General features: G+C 39.9%; 1 protein-coding gene across 12 annotated transcripts in view; it reads left to right on the top strand.

Annotated features, from left to right (window-relative positions):
- The window catches only part of NCOA2 (nuclear receptor coactivator 2), a 290,769-nt gene that overhangs the window by 177,930 nt on the left and 90,263 nt on the right, over positions 1 to 22,576 (top strand). For 6 of the 12 annotated variants that reach the window (XM_053896139.1, XM_019453244.2, XM_019453243.2 and 3 more), the window contains exons 3-4: positions 5,506 to 5,610; positions 7,908 to 8,080. In XM_053896139.1, the coding sequence (XP_053752114.1) occupies positions 5,525 to 5,610; positions 7,908 to 8,080 (259 nt within the window). In that variant the 5' untranslated portion in view covers positions 5,506 to 5,524. Of the gene's footprint in view, positions 1 to 1,313; positions 1,688 to 4,039; positions 4,117 to 5,505; positions 5,611 to 7,907; positions 8,081 to 22,576 lie in introns of those variants that run through there. The other 6 variants (XM_019453236.2, XM_053896141.1, XM_019453245.2 and 3 more) reach the window with 4 other exon arrangements.

Here is a 22,576-nt window from a genome sequence, read left to right as displayed (position 1 = left end):
TGAATACATCTTTAACTGCTGAGATGGGCGTCTGACCGATGGAGGGCTGAGAAGATTATCCTTTCGTGATTTAATAGAATAGAAATAGAAAGGTGTTTCATTGAAGATTTATGTACAGTTTCAGTATTGCTTGAGTATTTCTTAGTCTTATAAAGTGCATGAGGAATCAGACTACAGGTTACCCAGCAATGTCCTGTATCTCCCGTAAAGAGAATTCAGAAAGAACCTGGAAGGCCTTGGAGGCTGTAAGAAGCCTCTCTAGTCTCATATCAAGAACTAGATGATTTATCAGGTATCTCCTCCTCTTGTGAGTGTTGATAAGAGAAGTTGTTTCAACAGCTCTTTGTATGTCATTTCATTATAAATTTCATCTCAAAGTGAGGAATTTCAGAGAGGGTCTAACTTTTAAAAAATATTGCTTGGAACTAGCAACAGAGAGATCTGATGTTGATCACTCACTGTGTTTGGATTTCAGCAACAGTATTATCCTTATTTATTCTTTAACTGAATTTGTTCCATGTATAATAAATCTGACAGTTTTACAGGCCTTGTTTGGAAGATGGCCAGTACTGATAAAAGATAAAATGCACATTATCGTTTGCATGAAGTCTGGATGATTAATTAGCTTTAATGGTATGAGACTGTATTGGGAGCAACAGCTTTGTTACCCTCTAAGTTACACTGATGAATTTCATGAAAGGAAAGTACAGTTTTTAATTGTGTTGAGGCTCAGCATTGCATTTTGCTTTCTGTCATGATGCTAGGGCTATCGCTGGCATTGTTCACCTCTCCCAGAATACCGTCACTTTGGGAAAAAAAGCATGCCTTAATTCTGGTGGCTGTAACTCTACCGTCTGGTTGTACAAGTTGGTATCAGAGGACGGAGGGGAGGACTATTGTTTGTTGTAGATAACGAGAAGGGACAAATTGAAACTCCTTTTCCAGACTTGTCCTTTCACAGCCCCCCGCATCTGGTAGAAACTGGCTTGTTCTCGATGACTGTAATTACCATCAGATACGACCCAAGAGTTTACTTGTGTCTTTTTCAGTTTTTGTGATTTACATTGAATAGTTTCAGAACCAAGAGTGAAACACTCAAGAATTTTGATTTCATGTGAATGTTGAAAATGTGCAAAAAGTTTAAGAAGCTATTAATTTAGGCCTGCTTACAAAATAAGATTCCTAAACCTTCACTGCTGCCCTTCGCTTTTTTTTTTTTTTTTTTTTTTTTTTTTTTTGGTCTCTTCAGACAAAAAAGTCTTCAGACCCTTTTATTGGGAATTGACTTTTAACTTTGATCTGCGAAAATGCATTAAAAGTCAGCTATCCATATAGTTTATTTTAGATGATTTTTCTGTACCTAAGTGCACACTGGTAGTCGTAAATCTGTTTATCGAATCTATCATTCTGTCCATCTCTGGTTTTTATCCGTGTCACTTGAGTGGGGGAAAAATTAACTCCCCTAGCCCCAGCACACGTTCTGGTGTGAAATCCTAACACTTGCCGCCCGCGAAGCCTCACCTAGGGCATTAAGAATATCAGTCAGAGTCATCCAGATTAGAGCAGCACACTTCTCTTCGAGCGCCTCGTTAATGAGGCTCACCGTTATTTATTTGGTTCATCCACTCAAGACCAGGACATAAATCCACACGTCTGCTCCAGGATTTCATCTACTTCTGGCCCTGTGGTAGGCAAGAAAGAGGAGCCCGGGAGCAGGCTGCTGCCCGCCAGCACCTTCACCCTCCTCCTCCTTTCCCAGCTTCAACCCTAAATTTGCTTTCCCCCTGCCCCCCGTTTTTTTTTTCCCTTTTCTTCTGAGGGTCTTGTCTTTTATTTTCCCCTGGTTGATGAGCAGTGGTTCAGAGGGAGCATCCCCAACCTGATGGCCATGGCCGGCAGAATGCATCCTCCTGTCCCTAATTATATAGTCCCCCCCCCCCCCTTCTTTTTCCTTTGGTGGTTTACAGGATGGTTGGCCGTGTGTACTGGGCATACAGAGCCCCGGAAAATTGCTCAGAATAGAGGACATATGGGGTAGACACAGAAAAATAAGAAGCAAGTATGTTCACAAAGTTAAAATTTATTTTGAGGAAATGTGTTTAAGGTACCATCACATAGTAATAAAAGGGAAAACTTGGCCTGTAAATAACTTAACTTCAGGAGGAAATTAATGATGTTTCAGAGCTACAAATAGAGTGGTTTGTGAGCCAGTCTTGGGTAGACACAAGTAAAATATAAACCGTCTTCTCAAATGGTTTTCTATACTGAGACCAGAAATTGTTAGCTCCTTGCTTTACTCCTTCTAGCCCCTTAGTTGAAGTGTATCAATTCTGCCCCTTCCTGCCACGTTGCAATTATTAGTTTATGTATTTGGGGAAATTTTAAATCGATGATGGCTGAAGTTAATGCGAAATCCAAACGGAGTATAGTCTGTAAGTAAGATAGTCATTTATATCAAGTGTCTTTTGAAAAGCTTTCTGATTTTTCTGTTTTTAATATATATATGGCAAGACCCTGGGGTTGGGGGGGTGGCAATTTTCACCAAGAAACTTAACACGTATAGCTGCTATGTAGGGCATTTTGTTATATATTGAGTGTTATATTTTGATGATAAAATTTATTGGAGGGGCACCTGGGTGGCTCGGTCAGTTAAGCATCTGACTCTTGACTCAGGTCATGGTCTCACAGTGCCTTAGATTGAGCTCCGCATCAGGCTCTGTGCTGACAGTGCAGAGCCTGCTTGGGATCCTCTCTCTCCCTCGCTCTCTGCACCCCTACTCTCTCTCTCTCTCTCTCTCTCTCAAAATAAATAAATGCAGTTTTTAATAAATTCACTTGAATGTTTATGATTTGTAGGACACTGCTTCCAGGGTGAAAATCCTCGAGTTCATTTATTGAAAGCTTACTTAGATTGGATGGGTAATGTTTTTCCTTACGTGCTCATGAGTGAAACCATGAGAATTGTGGTTCCAAGAGAAATGCTAAAAAGGAATGTTCATAGGTATCATCTGAGAAGGGTTTTGGTGTTGAGGTTTTTGCTTTCCCCGCTGTCCTTTTATACCTCCTGCAATGCCCTGGCTCCCCTCCCCCTCCCCACTGTTAGAGCTCACAGGTCTTTGTCAAGGCCACCCCTGTGCCTCCCTAACGGAGCCAGCAACGTGTTCTTCTTTATTGGATCTTACAGCCCGCAGGAGCCAGTACCAGTCATATAATACCTTTACCCATTTTACTTATTGGAGTTTTTCCTACATACAGGTGTATCATCCCTCTTAACCTTGTTGTCTGGAGAGCAACATGCCTCCTTGTGCTTCCTGAGCACTGAGCCTGACTCATTCTGGCAGGTGGGCAGGCAGTCTTTGAATAAATGAGGGACATTGAGACGAGGGGAAAGAGCCCAGCACAGAACCGCATGCAGTCCATATCTGGCTGCTTCTCTCTCCTGACTGTGCCTGTGTGGTTACTAGAAGAATGACATATTTGATGAGGAGACCCTTGCCGTAACATCTTAGTTAGGAGTAGGAGTATGTGAGCCTGCGTACAAATAATCCCAGTTCCACCATTGGCTGATCTGCTCAACTGTCCTGGGCTGGAGATGCTCATAATTATCCCCATTTTACAGACAAGGTCATTAAGGCATGAGAGGTAACTTCTTAAGGTCCCACAGCTAACCAAATGGTGGACCTTGGACGTGGATGCTGGCCATTAGCTTCTCTGCTCGATTGACTCTCATAGTCTGTTTGGATGATTAAATCATGGCTGGGAATTGCTTGGTGCCTTGTAAATTCTAAATGAGTAACTAAATACAGATTAAATTTGTTATCAGCCCCAAACTGTGGCCACAGTACAGGACCTTGGGACTTGGCTACACGGCTCCAACTAGCAGGAAGCTCAGGCATTAGCTTTCAGAATTGTCCCCTCCTGTGTGACGTCTTGAATATAATGTACAATTGGTGGGACCCCCCTCCACTGATACAGTGTTTCTTCGTCCTGCTTACACGTGACTCTGAAAAAATTTCATTCCTCTGCCCTTGTGGATCAGAGTTGTGACCTGAAGAAATGACTGGAGGGAGACTGAGCATCTCAGAGTACACGGAGGGAAGGCTGGCAGTTTGATGGGTATGTGACAACGATCAGTCTTGGGTGGTGTTTTCTTAGCCCACCCTCCTCAGTGTCCTTGCTCTCCATGAACCTGTTACTCTCTGGCATTTTTCTTAACTCCTTTACCTTCTGCTGTCTTGCCCTTCCGTCTGATTTTTCCAATCTACAAAGGAAGAAAAGCCACTCTAGAAAGCTAAGGAGGGTGAAGGTGACTTTAGAAGCCTGGGAGACCGAAGGAAGGGGGAACTAGTATAGAATTGGAACTCTAAGAATGACTTAAGTACTGACTTAATCTTTTCAGGCCCCATTTTTTTTTTTTCTAAGCAGTTATTAAGCACCTTGTGCTCAAGCAACTCTACTGTTTTCCCAGTATCTGTTATTAGTCCCTTTGTTTAGTTCTTTTAGAGCTTAAACCTCTATCATTCCATACTTCACATATTTAAATATTATTTTTGATTTTGCTAATGATGACCAACATGAATACTCTGATTCTCTTACTGTATATCCGGTTCTTTTCTTATTGGAAGGAATCCAGTAAGCAGGAGCCAGTTATTGTCCTCCTTCGTTAGGGTCAATAATATTCCCTGGGGTTTTTTCTTTTCCTTTTTTAAATGCGTTTTGAGACCTTTGGTGATAGCAGCTAGAATTAGCCGAGGGAGGGAACACAGGAGCGGCAGGATGTGTGAGAGGAAACCGCCGAGGGGAGGTGTGCTTAGGAAGCTGCTGGGGAGAGAGGGCTCTACGAGCGAGAAGGGAGCAGGGAGGCAGCTGCTGCCCGGGTGGGGGATGGGGGTGGAGGGTTCGGGAGACTCCAGGGGGAGGTGCGAACATCCTCTGTTTGGGGAGCATTGCTCACGGAGGCCTTGCGCAAGGCCAGGACAGGCGGGTCGGATCTAGCTGGTCAGATGGGAAACATTCGGCTTAGTGGTGGGGCACTGCCTCTTGCCAGGGCTGTCTGTCATGGGTGAGCTATTGCAGCACAGACTTCACGCTGGCCAACCCAAAACAGAGACTGGGAGGAGCCCCTTACAACACCTGTAGTTTCCCCGTGGGTGCAAGATCACTCCTGAAACTGAAGGCTGACGGCAGAAACCCAGGGCTAGCAGATGGTAGTTGATGGTGTCGCTGAAATACGATGTCTGTTTAAAGAGTATGGGCCCAGTGAGGTAGGCTTGTTTGTTTTTTTAAACGTTAACCTTTACAGATGCTTAACTTTTAAGCAAGGTAAACAAAAACTGAGCCCTTTCATTATAAGTTACACATGCATATTAATCAGAACAATGTGTTAATGACTGTTGTCAAATTTCTGATTGAAGTCAAAGTTCTTTCATGGTTGGTAAATTGATCAGGCACTTTATCATCAGCTCTGTTCTCTTTTTCTACCCCCCTCCCCCTTTCTTGTTTTAGTTGCTGATATGTGTTCAAGATGAGTGGGATGGGAGAAAATACCTCTGACCCATCCAGGGCAGAGACAAGAAAGCGCAAGGAATGTCCTGACCAGCTTGGACCCAGGTTAGATTCTTGCTGAAAAACAGAATCAGTATTGGCCATGAAAGCCACATGCCTGCTTTTTTGATATTTTAGCATTGATTTTACACCCAATCGAAATGTTGTGTTTGGTTTTTTTCTCTTTAACAGTTAAACTTTTAAATAAGTATTATTTAGCTTACGTTTGGTTATGCTAATGAGTTGCAGATTTTATGATTCTTTACAAGAAGGAAGCTACATACTTCTGATGTCCCCTGTGTGCTTCACTATTAAAACAGGTTCATTATATAATTTTCAGTCTTCCATATTTTCGTGTCTGTTAGATCACAGAATGTCATAAAGACAAGAGATCCCATAGTAGAATTTGCTGTTAATTATACGCTGGGTTTTATTTTTATTAATTAATTGTTTTGTGGGTTAGTGACAAAGATTGTGGCCCTTCAGTGAGTAAAACAAATGATTTAAAGCAAGTTCCTTGTCACATCTTATGGATGGAAGTGTGCGTTGTTATAATCCCTATGCAGGGTAATTTAGCATTATCTACTAAAATTATAAATGCATGCTTCTGGGAATTTTCCAACAGTATACTTTCACATGTGCAAAATGACAAACACTGAGGTTACTTGCTATTAAACAGCATTGTTTAATAATTGCAAAAGATTAGGAGAAACCTAAATGTCTATAGGGAACCGTTTAAACAGCCGTGATATATCCATAACCTAGACTACAATACAGCTGTGAAAAAGAACAAAGACACTTAATGGATTGATATAAAAAGAATCTCTTAAGAATAGTTACAGAGAAAAACAAGGTTTAGAGCACACTTACGGAGTACTACCACTGGTATAAAACCATTTGTTTTAGGATAATTAAGAAACACTTAAGAGTTGTTAACCCATTTTGGGGGATGAGAACTAGGCAAATGGGAAACAAAGGTAGAAGAGAGACTTCATTCTTTCGAGGGCTTAAATCATATAAACGATTTTAAAAGTTAAACACAAACAGCAACTTCTGTTAAGTGGCCGGTAAAAAGGAGCAGATGGAAAACAAAAGGGAAGAGGACCAGAAAGGCATTAAGACAGGCAGAGAAGGAGACAGAGCAGAAAGCCAATATTTCATGTTGCCTTTTCCCCTGTTAGTTGCCAAGCAAAACAAGTCTATTAAATCGTCACTGTCCACATCCCAGCCCCCAACCCTTAGCTCCAGTATGTTACCTCTAGATTACCTACTACCTCCTGGCCGTCCTCAGCTTTCTGTCTGTCAAATGTCTTTAATGCCAGGAATCCACTCAAGAAGACAGATTGATAAAATGGAGACTGTTTCAGTGGAGGGGCTAATGTTTTACCTAGTGCTGTGCTGGTGCCTGGAAGTATATTACAGACTACTAAATTTTATCACTGGGTATTATATACAAATAATTGTATATTAAAACTACAGAAAGTTACTTGGTCAAACAACTTACTTTCCTTATTTATTGTACTGTTTGAATGTCATTTAGTGGGCCCTCGACTAAAAAAAAAAAAAAAAAGGTTGTACGCTGTTAATGTTAGTGTCAGAGGGAACTTGCTATCTTAAATTCAAATGAGAAGGTCTTGCCAATTTTTATTTTTCCCTCCTTTCCATTAACTTTTTAAAACTTTAGTTGACCTTAGACTGTTTATATTTTGCACGTCATTCAGACTGGAGAGTTAACAAATATCCTGGGTCAGTTTCGCTTTTGTTTCTAGCTGCACTGTGGTTTTTTGCATTATCTAAAAAGACTGGTTTGATTACCAACATCCAAAAGAAGTCCGTGAAACGATGAAGGTTTATTTGTATCTTTTTATGCTTTACCAAAAATCACTGCCATTTCTTTATTCCTATTATAACTGGGTTAAGTTCCCTTTCTTCTTTTACTAATCTTACGTAAATTTTTAAAATTGTATAAAATAATCTCCCTTGCTTGTCTAAAACATCCCTCTATGTATTCAACAGTAAATTCGATGCCCACTTCTGCCAAGTGTTGTATTAAGCTGGGTGATGAGCAGATCGTCCTGATCCTTGTCATGGTGAGGCTTACTGTCCACTGGGGGACGTTATGCACATTGAACAAATGATCACACAAGTAAATCTATAATCACATGCTGGGGTGAGTTTGATTTCAGTAAAACATGCAACATGTAGGACACATTCAGGTTTTTTCCCCCAAAGTACTTCCATGTTTTATGTAAGTGACTTTTGTTTGTTATCTTTTTATTAGAACTTGTGTAACATGCTTCTTTTTTTATAATAGCTTTTTTTTTTTTCAAATGCATAATAAAAACCATGTTTCTTCTTTGTAGCCCCAAGAGGAGCACTGAGAAGCGTAATCGTGAACAGGAAAATAAATACATTGAAGAACTCGCCGAGCTGATTTTTGCAAATTTTAATGATATAGACAACTTCAACTTCAAACCTGACAAATGTGCAATCTTAAAAGAAACTGTGAAGCAAATTCGTCAGATCAAAGAACAAGGTAAGAGGCCCGAATTAATCTTTTGGAGAGTTTAGCTGGTTTCTGTTTTTTCATGTATGAGAAGTCGCTTCAGAGTCCCTTTAATCCGTTTCTTCTGCTTAAATTATTGATGAGGAAATGATGTCACAGTGCAAGATGAATGCAAGTATCACTTGCAGTGGTTTATAAATAGGCTTTATATAAAATTCAGCAATTCCCTAAAGACAGAGGAGACTGAGGTGAGGCAGGGTGATGTAACTTTTCATCTAGTAAAACTCAATTAGGTGCCCACTGATTCTCCTCCCCTTCGTTGGAATTTTCATTGCTTGCACAGCAAGTGACTGTCATAATTTGCAAGTGAGAAGCCAACTAAAGATGGAAACCAGAAGTAAGGAAAGGAAGCCACCTCCTGTTTCAGCTAGTCAGCATATTTGATTAAGTCGGAGCCTCAACTGGCCACGGCCGCTAGATTAGAATTTCATATCCTGAATGACAAGAGATTTGAAAGGCTCAAGCCTCTAGTCAGAATTCTTTTGTGAAGTTGAAACACGGAACATGACAGCTTTCTTCCTGGGGTTTTCTTTTTTTCAGAGATCATTTTCTGCCTCTCTTCTTTGATATTTTTGCCTACAGAAAAAAATTAAGAAAATAATATTTTAAAAAAACACATTGGACTTTGTGGTGCCAAAAAAAAATCAGTATTAGGCAAGTATGAACAGTGTCTTGGGGGCTCAGGGCCAATGCTCTTCAAGTATTCATACACTGCTTTCCTTCAGGGCTGGGGAGATTATTATCTCTTGTAATCTGTTTTTGACTGCATCCTCTCAGAGTTCATTGTTTTTATTCTCCCTTTTTATGTGATATTCAAAAGAGGCAGATTTTAGAGAAATAATGTCTTTGTCTGTGTAGGTGTAGGACCTGAAACTTGGCGTCAGTCATAAACTCCTAGCTTATCTATTTGCATATTATCATCATAGGATTTTTCATTTTTATACATTTACTATTAAGCTTCAGTTTCATATTTAAAAAATTTTACACATGTAGTTCTTTGTTTTAAGAACTTAAAAATATACACATAGCATACACAACACAGTTCCTCAGACCAACCCAGTCTGAAAATCAGTCTTTATTTCCTGGTTTCTCCATCAAAATGATATCATTAAGCATTCAACGAGTTTCTGCTCTCAGCGCCTGCCTCGGTAGCCCTTCACCTCTTTTGTCTTCCTTCTTTTCCCTTTGAGATCCACTAGTCATCAAAAACTGCTTAGTCTCCAAAAAAAAAAAAAAAGAAAGAAAGAAAGAAAGAAAGAGAAGAAAACGTCAGGGGCACCTGGGTGGCTCAGTCGGTTGGGCGTCCTACTTCGGCTCTGGTCACAATCTCGTGGTTCGTGAGTTCGAGCCCCTCATTGGGCTCTGTGCTGACAGCTCAGAGCCTGGAGCCTGCTACGGATTCTGTGTCTCCCCCTCTCTCTGCACCTCCTCTGCTTGCGCTCGCTCGCTCTCTCAAATATAAATAAACGTTAAAAAAAAAAACCCTCAGTTTAACCTCAATTTTGTATCTTCTTCATTTTTTGGTATCAGCAAATGGATAGAATAACATTCCTAGAGCTCTTAGGAGAAATAATTGGTTAAAGTTTGATAGTGCTTCGAAGTGACTGCGTTTCTGGTTGCTGATACTGTGGTGGAGAAATCAAGCTACTTGTTTCCGATTTCTGAAGCTGAACGAGACAATTTTGTGAACACTGCATGGTAGGCAGTACTTTCACACTTTAAAACAGTTATGTGTTGTTGGTTTTTTTCTGGTTTTTTTTTGTTTTTTTTTTTTACTATCAAGGTCTTGCACAAGGTTTTAAAGTTTTGCAAAACCTTGGTAATTCCCCCTTCAAACCATAAAACACGTTAAGATGTGTCACGCTGGGACTCTGCCATACTTTTCCCGTAGGTTTAATCCTAAGGCTGCATCCCACAACCACCCAAGAAGCAGCAACAATAAACACCCTGTCATATCTTATTCTTATAATAATGTTCCTATTAATTTGAAAATTAATGTGTTTTGAAAAGGGAGGCAGGAGTTAAAAACCAAATGAAAAGCCCAGGTACACTTTGATGGTCTCAATCTACTATTTTAAAAATATTGCTTGCTTACTCAATTATTTTTTAAAAGGCAGCGAGACTTTAGAATCAAATCAGACAGAAGCCAGGTCTGAATCCTGGATCTGCCTCTTACAGGCTCTTTGAACCTGGGCGAATTATTTTCTGTGCCTGAAACTCCATTTCCTCATACGGAGTTTAGCAATCACGATCTTGAGGTTGCGTGGCTGTTGAAGAAATCACGAGCTATGTAAATGCACTCCGCAAATACCCGGCCCGGTGAACGTTTGGTAGGTGGTCAGTAAATATCTTTCTCACAGTAAGCAGAATGTCACCTTCTTTTCTTCATACGTGTTGAGGTCTTCAGACAGTGAGCCTTTCCTTCAGGCGGAAAATGAGAAATAAAAAAGGTGGGGAAGCGGATTACGAACATCCTTTCCTGCGGGGCCATTTGAAGAAAGTAAAGTTTTCTGCTGCCAGAGAGCCGTGCGTAGCCCTTGCAGAGCACTCCGCTGCCAGCTGTGTCGGGGCCAGCTGGATTTGTCTCGGCAGTTGAGAGCCACCAGGCCCAAGAGCAACACACAAGTCAGACCTCAGCCCGTCTCCCTCCCTCCGCGTGCCCACCCGCCTGGCCGATGCCCCGTCGGCCAGTATAAATGAAGTGCAACCACCATCACCTTCATCGTGCTTCCGAACTTAATTTATATTTCAGTCACAGGTACCAGGCCGAATAAAATCATAATTGCGCCAGAGAAGTTAAACTAGGTTGCGTCAGGCGTCACAGTAAAGATCGCACGTCGGAAAAGCCAGGCTTATATCTAAGGTACCCTCCATGGTCAAAAGCTCAGGCAGACGAGCCGGGCGTGTTCGGCTTTTTCACTCAGGGCTGCTCTGTCATCAGCTGTCCCTCGAGTTTCCGTTTGCTTTATAAATAGAGGAGAGAGAAGAAAGGATTATTTAAAATGGCGTAAAGGATGAGAATTGGGAGGGAGAATTACCAGCTATTTGAATACGTGAGCATCCGCTCATTTATAGCACTTGGTGAGGCCCGTGTTTGGGAGACGCTAGCCCTCCCGGAGCGTTCACACTGCAGTGGACCTCGTAGAAGCAGAGCACATGTACACAGACATCGTGTCCTATGTGAGACAATGCTGATAAAGTTGAAAACTTCTGGCTTCTATAAGTTAGAAACGGTAGTTCATAAATCGTAAATAACCTTTTTTCGTAATGAGGCTAATACTGCTTCTATCCCACAGAAGAAGAATACGTAGTATGAAGAATACACATGATTTAATTTTGAATTACTGTGTCCAACTGCACACTCCTCAGCTGGAAACTTAACTCAGCTTGTCTATGGAAAATACACAGGAATTCCTATGCGCCTAAGAAATAAAATTGAAGTGTAAAGTAACAAACATTTAGGGGAGTACTAAAAATTAACACATCTTTGCTGCGCTGTTTAAAGTAACATCTCCTATGTTACCCCAATTTAGATACACCTTTCATTGTTTTTTAATCTTAAATAATTTCAAATGGATTTTATTATTTGGAAAACATTTGTCACTTCATTTAAAGCCGCTTGAGAGCAGTATATTTGAATACAGGGTGTATTGATCAGTTAATGGAGAATTGGTCTCAACCTTTCATTATTGGTTTTCAAAAAGTAGCTTTAATGAGTGAATAACAGTAGGAATGAAAAGGTGCTTCTCGAAAATCTGTGTCAGCGCAAGCTAGATTTGGGGGAAATTTTCTTGTTGAACCAGGCTACCCATATTTTAAGAGAAGGTGAGGAGCAGGGATATGCTAGAGTCAACTCCTGTCAACCGACGAAAACCAGTTGTGCGGTTTCAAGAATGTTATAAGCCAGTTGATGAGCACTTCACTATTAAAAATTACACGGTGGGTTCGAGCCCCGCGTCGGGCTCTGGGCCGATGGCTCGGAGCCTGGAGCCTGCTTCCGATTCTGTGTCTCCCTCTCTCTCTGCCCCTCCCCCGTTCATGCTCTGTCTCTCTCTGTCTCAAAAATAAATAAATAAATAAATAAATAAATAAATAAATAAATAAATACACGGACTTGTGATTAAACTATATGTAAAAAGGCAAGGGAGACTAAAATTTCTCATTTGCTAATTATTCCACTGCATTTTGCCATTGTCTTCGTGTCGTGTGTCTACCTACAGGACAGACACACCGCACAGCACTGGTTACTCTGCGTCTCCTCAGTCCACGTTCAGTCGCGTTATATTGAAATCAGCCATGAAGAGAATATTGATACCCTGGAAAGCTGGTAAACTCTCCAAATCAAGGCTTGATTGGTTTTGTTGGCTGTCACTTTAGACTTAAGAAAAAGTAATGAAGATTTTTTTGGTGGGGGGGGGGACATGTAATGGAGAAAATGTTAATAATTACCACCCGACGGGGCGCCTGGGTGGCTCAGTCGGTAAGCATCCGACTTCATTCAGCTCAGGTCACTGTCTCGCAGTCTGTGAGTTCAAGCCCCGCATCGGGCTCTGTGCTGACAGCTCAGAGCCTAGAGCCCACTTCGGATTCTGTGTCTCCCTCTCTCTTTGCTCCTCCCCACCTCACACTCTGTCTCTTTCTCAAAAATACATAAACATTAAAAAATAAATAAAAATAAATAAATAATTACCCCCTGACATTTTAACATCAAGTAGCCATTTCGTGCATACACAAAACATCCAGTTCGGCAAAAAGTCACTCGCAGATTGACAAACAATCGTATTTCTGCATATAGCGTCTTCATACATTTTCATTATTCCATCTTTGTCTTGCTCATTAACTTAAGTGAAAATTTCAACCAGTATTCATATTGGAACCATTTTTCATCAGTTGCAATCATAGGGTGGTTGCAATACAAGAATTTGGCAAAAATTAACAGAAGCATTCCTTAAGAATCAGCTGGCTATTTGCAATTCACAGTAAAGAGTGTTGTATATTTTATTATCATTATAGATTATATGCTACATATCCGTGATACTAGTAAAGTCTGTAGTAAACATCATGATACTTACTGTTTTTCCCCCAAAGAGCTGGTTTTTTTAAACATTTCCCAGTATACCACTGGTAGGCATGGAAGTGAGCAAGTCATATTATAAATACAGGTGAGTCAAATTCATAAACTAACAGAATTATTTAAAGATTTAAGAAAATAGTAATGGAAACAACCTAATTCTTGCCCATCAAAGTAAATGTGGAGCCTATTAAGATTATGCTTTCCCTTCCCATTCTTTTTTCCCTCGTGCCAAATGCAAGAAGTTCTTGGGATGGAACTGGTTATTCAAAGCTGAAGCCTAAGCTTGAGCTAATAGCTGTCATGAAGCAAAGTAAGCATCAGGGGTCTGAGATCAGCTGCCTTTCACTGGCAGGAGACCTATAAATCAGGCTTTTGGGGTGATGCTCCTCGGCCTTCATCAGGTTCCATGTGGTGAAACCTTAGGGTGATGGCAGAGCACCCCACCTCACCGGAAACTCAGCATCACTAAGACGTGCCCTCGTAGATACTCTCATTCTGAAGACGGTGTTTTGGTGTAGGTCAAGTATTCATGGTAGTACAAACTCTTGATTATTTGGATAATGAATGGGAGACTGATAATGGCGTATATATTTTAACTCTTTTTTGAAACATTGGTCCCTTATTCACTACATATAGTTTGAATTTCATTTGCCAACTTCTTTTTTTATCTTCTTTTTTTTTTTTTTTTTTTTAATTTATTCTTGAGGGAGAGAGAGACAGAGCATGAGCGGGGACGGGGCACAGAGAGAGGGAGACACAGAATCCGAAGCAGGCTCCAGGCTCTGAGCTGTCAGCACAGAGCCCGACGCGGGGCTCGAACCCACGAACCGTGAGATCACGACCTGAGCCGAAGTCGGACGCTCAACCGACTGAGCCACCCAGGCGCCCCTTTTTTTATCTTCTTAAAGTGCTAAGAACATGGAGTCTTCTTGGGAATCTCTCTGTCCCTCTCTGCCCCTCCCTTTCGTGTGTGTGCACTCTCTCTCTCAAATAAATAAACTTTTTAAATAAAAAGTTACTGTATTATTGACTATATTCCCTATACTTTTCATTCCCGTGACTGACTTTATGATTGGAAGTTTGTACCTCTATCCCCTTCACCGTTTTCTCCCATCTCCCTTTCTCCTTTCTCCCTTCTGGCAACCACTTGTTCTCTGAATGTATGAGTGTTTCTGATTTTTTTGTTTGTTTATCCGTTTTGTTTTTTAGATTCCATACTTCACTGAAATGATATAGTATTTGTCTTTCTCTGCCTGACTTATTTCACTTAGCAGAGGACTCTCGGTCCATCCGTGTTACTGCAAATGCAAAATTTCATTCTCTTTTATGGCTGAGCGATATTATGTTGTGTGTGGTTTATGTATGTATACACATACACACACCCCACATGTTCTTTATCCATTCATCTATCAGTGGGACACTGGGGTTGTTTTCATACCTTGGCTGTTGTAAATAATGTTGCATTATTTACTCTGCAAACATAGGGGTACATACAGCTTTTTGGATTAGCGTCTTTATTATTTTAGGGAAAATCCCCAGCAGTGGAATTACTGGATTGTATGGTTTTTCTATTTTTAATTTTTTGAGGAACCTCCATACTGTTTTCCACAGTGATTGTACCAATTTACTTTCCCACCAGCAGTTCACACGGGTTCCGGTTTCTCCACATCCTCACCAGCCCTTGTTATTTCTTGTCTTTTTGATACTAGTCATTCTGACTGGTGTGAGATGATAGCTCATTGTGGTTTTGATATGCATTTACCTGGTGATGACTGATGCTGAACATCTTTTCATGTGTCTCTTGGCCATCTGTGTGTCTTCCTCGGAAATATATCTGTTTAGGTCCTCCACATTTTTTTAATTGGATTTTTTTGGTTTTGGTGTTAAGTTGCATAAGTTTTTTATATATTTTGGATATTAACTGTCAGATAAATCATTTACAAATGTCTTCTCCCATTCAGTAGGTTGCCTTCTCGTTGTGTTGATGGTTTCTTTCCCTGTGCAAAAGCTTTCTAGTTTGATGTAGTCCCAATTGTTTATTTTTGTTTTTGTTGCCCTTGCCTAAAGAGACAGAGCCAAAAAAATATTTCTAAGACCAGGGTCCATGAGTTTACTACTTATGTTTTCATTTAGGATTTTTATGGTTTCAGGTCTTACATTTAGGTCTTTAATCCATTTTGAGTTTATTTTTGTATATGGTATAAGCAGATGGTCCGGTTTGATTCTTTTGCGTGTAGGTGTCCAGTTTTCTCCATACCATTTATTCAGGAGGCTGTCTTTTCCCGTTTGATAGTCTGCCTCCTTTGTCATAGATTAATTGACCATACAAGCATGGGCTCTCTGTTCTGTTCCATTGATTTGTGTGTGGTTTTGTGCCAGCACCATACTGTTTTGATTACTGAAGCTTGGTAGTATAGTTTCAAATGTGGGGTAGTGATACCTGCAGCTTATCACTTCTCAAGATTGCTCTGGCTGGTATGGACACTTTAATATTAATTCTTTTAGTCCATGAGCATGGTGTAACTTAACATTTACTTGTGTTATCTTTAGTTTCTTTCATCAGTATCTTACAGTTTTCAGAGTACAGATCTTTCACCTCCTTGGTTAAATGTATTCTTGGGGTTTTTGTGGGGTTTTTTGTTTTTCTGAGGCAATTGTAAATGGGATTGTTTTCTCAATTTCTCTTATTGCTAGCTCATCATTGTTACCTAGAAATGCAACAGAATTTTGTATCCTGCACCCTTACTGAATTCATTTCTTAGTTCTAATAATTTGGTGGAGTCTTTAGGATTTTCTGTATGCCATAGTATCATGTCATCTGCAAATGGTGACAGTTTTACTTCTTCCTTACCAGTTTGGATGTCTTTTTTCTTGTCTGCTTGCTATGGCTAGGATTTCCAGTTTTACATTGAATAAAAGTGGTGAGAGTGGACATCTTTGTTTTGTTCCCAGTTATTAGAGGAAAAGCTCTGAACTTTTCACCATTGAATATGATGTTAGCTTGGGTTTGTCACATGACCTTTATTAGGTTGAGGTATGTTCCTTCTAAACCTACTTTATTAAGATTTTTCATGGTGCTTGTCTGGTTTTAGTATCAAGGCAATGCCTGCATCATAGATTGGATTTGGAAAAATTCCTTCCTCTTCAGTTTCTTGGAATAGTGTGAGAAGAATAGCTTAACAGCTGTTCTTTAAATATTTGGTAGAGTTCACCTGTGAAGTCTTTTGATCCTAGACTCTGGTTTATTCGGAGTTTTTTGATTACTGTTTACATTTCATTACCTGTAATTGGTCTGTTCAGATTTTCTATTTTTTCCACTTCAGGCTTAGAAGATTGTATGTTTCTAGGAATTTATCCATATCCTGTATGCAGTCTAACTTGTTGGCATATACATTTTCATAGTAATCTTTCACAATTTTTTTGTGTTTCTGCAGTGTCAGTTGTAATTTTTCCTCTTTCATTTCTGATTTTATTTGAGCCTTCCCCCGCCTTTTTTTTGAGGAGTGTGGCTAAAGGTTTATCAATTTTATCTTTTCAGAGAAGCAGCTCTTAGTTTCATTGATCTTTTTTATTGTCCTTTTAGTTTCTATTTAACTCATTTCCGCTCTGATCTTTATTATTTCCTTTGTTCTGCTAACTTTGGGCTTTGTTCTTCTATTTCTGGTTCCATTAGGTGCACGGTTAGAGCGTTTGACATTTTCCTCATTTCTTGAGGTAGGCCCGTATCACTCTGAATTCTCTCTTAGAATTGCTCTTGCTGCCTTCCAAAGTTTTTGAGCCATTGTATTTTCAATTTCATTTATCTCATTTCCTCTTTGATTTCTTTGTTGACCCATTTTTTGTTTAGTAGCATGTTGCTTAGCCTCCACGTTAGTCTTTTTTCTCTTTTTTACCCTCCAGTTTTTTTCTTGTAATTGATTTCTAGTGTTTTACCACTATTAGAAAAGATGCTTGATAGGACTGCAATCTCCTTAAATTTTTTGACGTTTGTTTTGTGACCTAACCTTGATTTATCCTGGGGAATGTTCTCTGTACGCCTGAAAAATAATGTATATTCTGTTGATGGGGATTGGAGTGTTCTGTGTATGTACCTCTTAAATGCATCTGGTCTAAAGTGTCATTCAGAGCCAGTGTTAACCTGTTGGTTTTCTGTCTGGATGATCTGTCCGTTGATGTAAGGGGGAGGTTAAAGCCTCCGACTTTGTACTCCTGTCCCTTTCTCCATTTCTGTCTTTTAATATTTGTTCCATACATTTAGGTATTCCTATGACGGGCACAGAGATATTTACAATTGTTATAGCCTCTTGTTGGATTGACCATCCCCTTCTTTGTTTCTTATTATAGTCTTTGTTTTAGAGTCTATTTTGTCTAAGTATTGCTACCTCGATTTTTTTTTTTTTTTGCTTCCGTTTGCAAGGAATGTCTTTTTCCATCCTTTCATTTTCAGTTTGTATGTGTCTTTAGATCTGAAGTGAGTCTCTTGTAGGCAACACATAGATGGATTTTGTTTTTTAATCCAGCCAGTTGCTCTAGATCTTTTGATTGGAGCATTTAGTCTGTTTACATTTAAAGAAATCATAGGTAGGTAATACTTATTGCCATTCTTTTAATTGTTTTCTGTTTGTTTTTGTAGTTCTTCTCTGTTCCTTTCTTCTGGAAAAGTGAGATTATAAAAGGTGAGAGAGTGAGGGTTGGGGGAGAGAGGCTTTTCCAAACAGGGAGCAGAGGGGCCTGAGCAAAGGCACAGGAGCCCTCGAAGGCATACACTATGTGTGAAGTCAGATTGTTTAGCTACAGAATATGGTATTTTGAAGCAATTGTTTGGATTTAAGGCTGAAAAGGGCAGGTCAGAGCCAGATGGACAGTAAGTAAAGTACTGTAAGCAATATTGAAATTTAGAGAAGGTGACATAAAATGAGAAACTCTTAGCAGTCTTCACCAGAGTTAACTTGAAGTTGTCTACCGTGGTTCCTAGATTCTAGAGATACTAGAAATAGGAAACCTTTTTTTAAATGCTACTGACTTTAGGAAGCTGGGGGGCACGTAACTAATAAAACAACAACAATAAGAAAAAACTATGTAAAAACATGCTACAGAGCTACAAAATACCTTAGTCATCTTTAACAAGAAATATTTTATTCATTTTTTTTAAATGTTTTAATGTTTATTTATTTTGAGAGAGAGAGAGAGAGAGAGCAAGCAGAGGAAGGGCAGAGAGAAGGAGAGAGAGAAAATCCCAAGCAGGCTCCGTGCTGTCTGCACAGAGCCCAATGCAGGTCTCAGTCCCACAAACTGTGAGATCGTGATCTGAGTCGATATCAAGAGTTGGATGCTTAATTGACTGAGCCACCCAGGCACCCCTGCCTTTTATTCATTTTTATAGCTTGTTGAGGGGGCATAGAAGGAACAGGAGGAAATGAAGGGGGGAAAGAACAAGATGGAAAGGTAGTAAGCAAGACCTACAAAGATAGACCAACACCAGACAGCCTGACAAAGACAGAGGAGGACTGGCAACATATTCAGAAGCGTGCGTGCTCAGGTTTAAACACAAAGAGAACCGTCTTTAATGTAAAATTTTATTTTGTAGTCTCTTAGGACATCGTCACGAATGACTTAAAGCACAGTCTTATTTGACAACTGTGAGCACTTAGGTAAGAGCCCTTGTCCTGAGCCCCCTAGGTGTCAGCCCTGATCTTCCGCTTAAATCCCACCCATCCTTAGTGAAGAATGCCCGCCTGTGTCCTGCTGCTCAGCCTTTCCCTGTCCTTGTCAACAGGAGGTGAATCAGTATGCCACCCACCCCTGTCTCTTCTCCCGCGGCTCAGAAATAGATCTGTCACTGTGCCCAGGGGAGCAATACCGGGCCATTCTTCCACAAGAATTGGGTAAAGGCACTCTCTAAAACCCCTTTGAGAGAGGACCGAGTTGATCCTTCCGCCTCAACTTCAGTGACTGCTGTAGGCTCTGTGACGGAGTCCAAGAGGAGAACCCTCACCACAGCATACAAGTCCCTCTGTGATCTGTTTCGTATTCTCCCTTGCTCCAACCCACAAACTCCTTGAACTTGCATCCCTCGTCCACAGCTGGCACTGACACGGGCCTGCACACATGCACAGTTTCCTGCGTCTGTGTCTTCTGCCCAGAATGCTTCTCTCCTCTTCCCCTCCAGCTGGCTGACTCTTTCCCACCTTTAGTAGTCCACAAGGATGGAGTGGTACAACTATCTTAGGTTGGTAAAGCACAGCGAAAGGGAATCTAGGCTGGGTGATCCCGTCCAACGACAGGGCACCTTCACCACCACCCCACATCTGACTAGTTTAGCCCGTTGCTACGATCTTATGTCCCATATCCTCAGTGTGTATACCCTAAGACGACTCCCCTAGACCACGTACTGTTGGCGACACATATTTATGGGGTTTTTGCTTTTGCATCATTATTCATACTCTTTCCTCCCTAGCTGGAGTTCCTCCTTATCCTGTTTCTGTCCATTCTCATTAGAGTCTTTGTGTCCATTCTTCAAGATTCGTCTCAGATACTGCTGTTTTAACAAAGAACTTCTTTATTTTAGGTTTATTTATTTATTTTGAGAGAGAGAGAGAGAATGTCCCAAGCAGGCTGTGCACTATCAGCACAGAGCCTGACACAGGGCTCGAACTCATGAACCGGGAGATAGTGACCTGAGGCGAAGTCAGGAGTCGCTTTAAGCGACTGAACCATCCTGGCGCCCCAACAAAGGATTTAATTCCCAACCAATGTAGCCTCATCTCCTTTGAATCTCCATCTCATTTCTTATACTATCTACTCTTATTCTGATTAGGTTTTTTTGTGGTTTTCTCTTTCTTCCCCTATTGAATGACAAATTCCTTGATGGCAGAGACCCTATCTACTTATCACTCACACCTGCGGCATTTCTGAGCACAATGGTTGTTCTTAGCCTGTGTAGAGTAAATGTCTCCAGTTTTTCTGATGCTTAGCTTTTGTCTAGCCTTATTATAATGGTTTTATATTGGGGGAAAATAGCACCCTACATTTAAGAACTTGAAATTTTTATTCTACTATTTTGTCTCTTGTACGAGGATGATAAATTATACTCTTTTGTGATGGTATTTGTGATATTTTAGTTTGTCTCTTGGAAGTGTATTTATGTCTCCTTAAGTGCGGTTGGTAAACTTTTAAAACTTTCTTAGACTCTGATAAGTTTAGTTCTTGAGACCGTCTTAAAATAAGGATGACAAATCCACACAACTTGTCAACTAGAATATATTTTGAAAACCCAGGGTAAGGGGGAGTATTTTATAGTTTTTATGGGTTTTTTTTATTATGATTTTCAATTAATTTGGGATATTTTTCCTTATTTTAAATAGACATACTGTGTTAGACTACATTATGTAGCAAATAGAAAGCATACTCACATTTTCTATTTAGTGCTATGCAGATACTGGATGTATTGGTTTTGAAAGAACTCCTCTGTTAAGATTTTGTCGGATAAGTTTAAGTTTCCATGAGCTATAGTTACCTCTAATTCATTTTTCTTAGTTTGAAGAATGATATAATTTTTGAGAGAATTAAATATTCGGGGTGTGGTAGGGAGAAGAGAACAAGCGTTTCCAATTGCCCTATAGTTCACTTATTATCTAAGTGTGTCTGTATATATAATTTATTCACCACTGAAGATTAGAAATGGCTTATTACGATCAGATTTATATACAGTAATTAACAGTGGAATAAATAAAAGATATAGAGGACCAACACCACTATTCGTTCTTTTTATTGCTGTCATCTCTGGTTGGTTTAGGCTTAAAGTACATTTTTCTTCATCTTGTTTTTTGTTTTTGTTTTTCTTTTTTTTTTTTTTTTTAATGAGTAAGAACAAGCCTATTTTCCCAACCTGTTGTACTAGTAGAACGAGGAAGAGGGAAATGTGACTGTTTTTGTAGTGCTTTAGGTTAAGTTAATTTTCAGACTGAAATGGATTATACAGTAATAAATTACTGTACATGCAACTATCATAATTGGTCTTTCCAAGGAGACTTTTTTCTGGGTTGATGACAGCTTTTTTGGTTTTAAGTGTGTGTTTTGGTGGTTAAAAAAAATAGTAACATAAATTTACCATCTGAGCAGTTTTTAAGTGTACATGATTGTATTAACTATATACACACTGTTGTACAAGAAGCCTCTAGAGCGTTTTCGTCTTGCATGGTGGAAACTCTATATACCTACTGAACAACTTGCCATTTCCCCCAACTGCCAACCCCTAGCAACCACTTTTTTTTCTATGACTTTGACTACTTTAGACGCGTACTGTAAGCCGAATCATGCGGTATTTGTCTCTTTGTGATTGACTTATTTAACTTGGCATAATGTCCTCGAGCTTCATCCCTGTTGTAGTGTATGTCAGGATTTTTTTTTCTTCTTAAGGCCGAGTGATGTCCCATTTATATATACCACATTTTCTGTATCCATTCATCCATCGGCAGACGTTATAGTTGCTTTCGCATCTTCTTACTGTGAACAGTGCTGCAATGAATGCGAGTATGCAAATATTTCTTCAAGACTTTGTTTTAGATACTTTTGGATAAATATCCAGAAATGGGATTGTTGTGTCATATGGTAGTTTTATTTTTAGTTTTTTGAGGAACCTGCATACTCCATATGTTTTCCATAATGTTTTCACCATTTTGCAGTCCTACCAACAATACACAAAAGTCCTAATTTTTCCACATCCTCACCACCACTCGTTATTTTCTGTTTTTTGATAGTGGCCATCCTAACAGGCGTGAAGGGCTAATTTCTCATTGTGGTTTTGATTTACATGTTCCTAATCATTCCTAATGATTAACAATGTTGAGTATCTTTTCCAAGGAAATACTTCAAAAAGAGTAAGTAGCTAATACTATATTGGAGCATTGAATGCCTTCTGTGGTCCCATATCTTAGTGTCATATGTTGCCTAACCATTTAAGGCACCAAACATGACCCGAAGCTAGGAAGATGGAGAGGAGGTTCTGAGGTGCAGAAAGATTCCTTGAGGCAAATCTGGAGGCTGTGGGAAAATGAGAGAAAATCACAATGACATTAAGATTTCTCTTCTTGATATTCTGTTATTCTGTCTCATTTCAGCCATTTCTCGTGTTCCCCTAAAGAATGTTTCTTTCCCTGAAGCCTTTTGCTACGTCAGACTTCTTTATGTAGGTTACAGGGAAGGAGGAAGTACAGGCTTCATAGATCATATTGTTTGTCTGTTTATATATAGTTGGGGAGGGGCGGGCAGATACAGGCACTCACTCACGGATATCACTTCCCAATTCCCTTATTGCTGTTGTCCACTCTGAGTTGTTTTATTTCATTTCTATGTAGAAAATAGTCACTTTTTGCTAATTACTGGGTCATTCA

This window comes from Panthera pardus, unplaced genomic scaffold, assembly GCF_024362965.1.
Source record: "Panthera pardus isolate Hobbes unplaced genomic scaffold, ASM2436296v1 HiC_scaffold_7, whole genome shotgun sequence".
Classification (NCBI taxonomy): Eukaryota; Metazoa; Chordata; class Mammalia; order Carnivora; family Felidae; genus Panthera; species Panthera pardus.
Note: the sequence above shows the minus strand (reverse complement) of the source record. Positions and strands in the feature narration are given on the sequence as shown.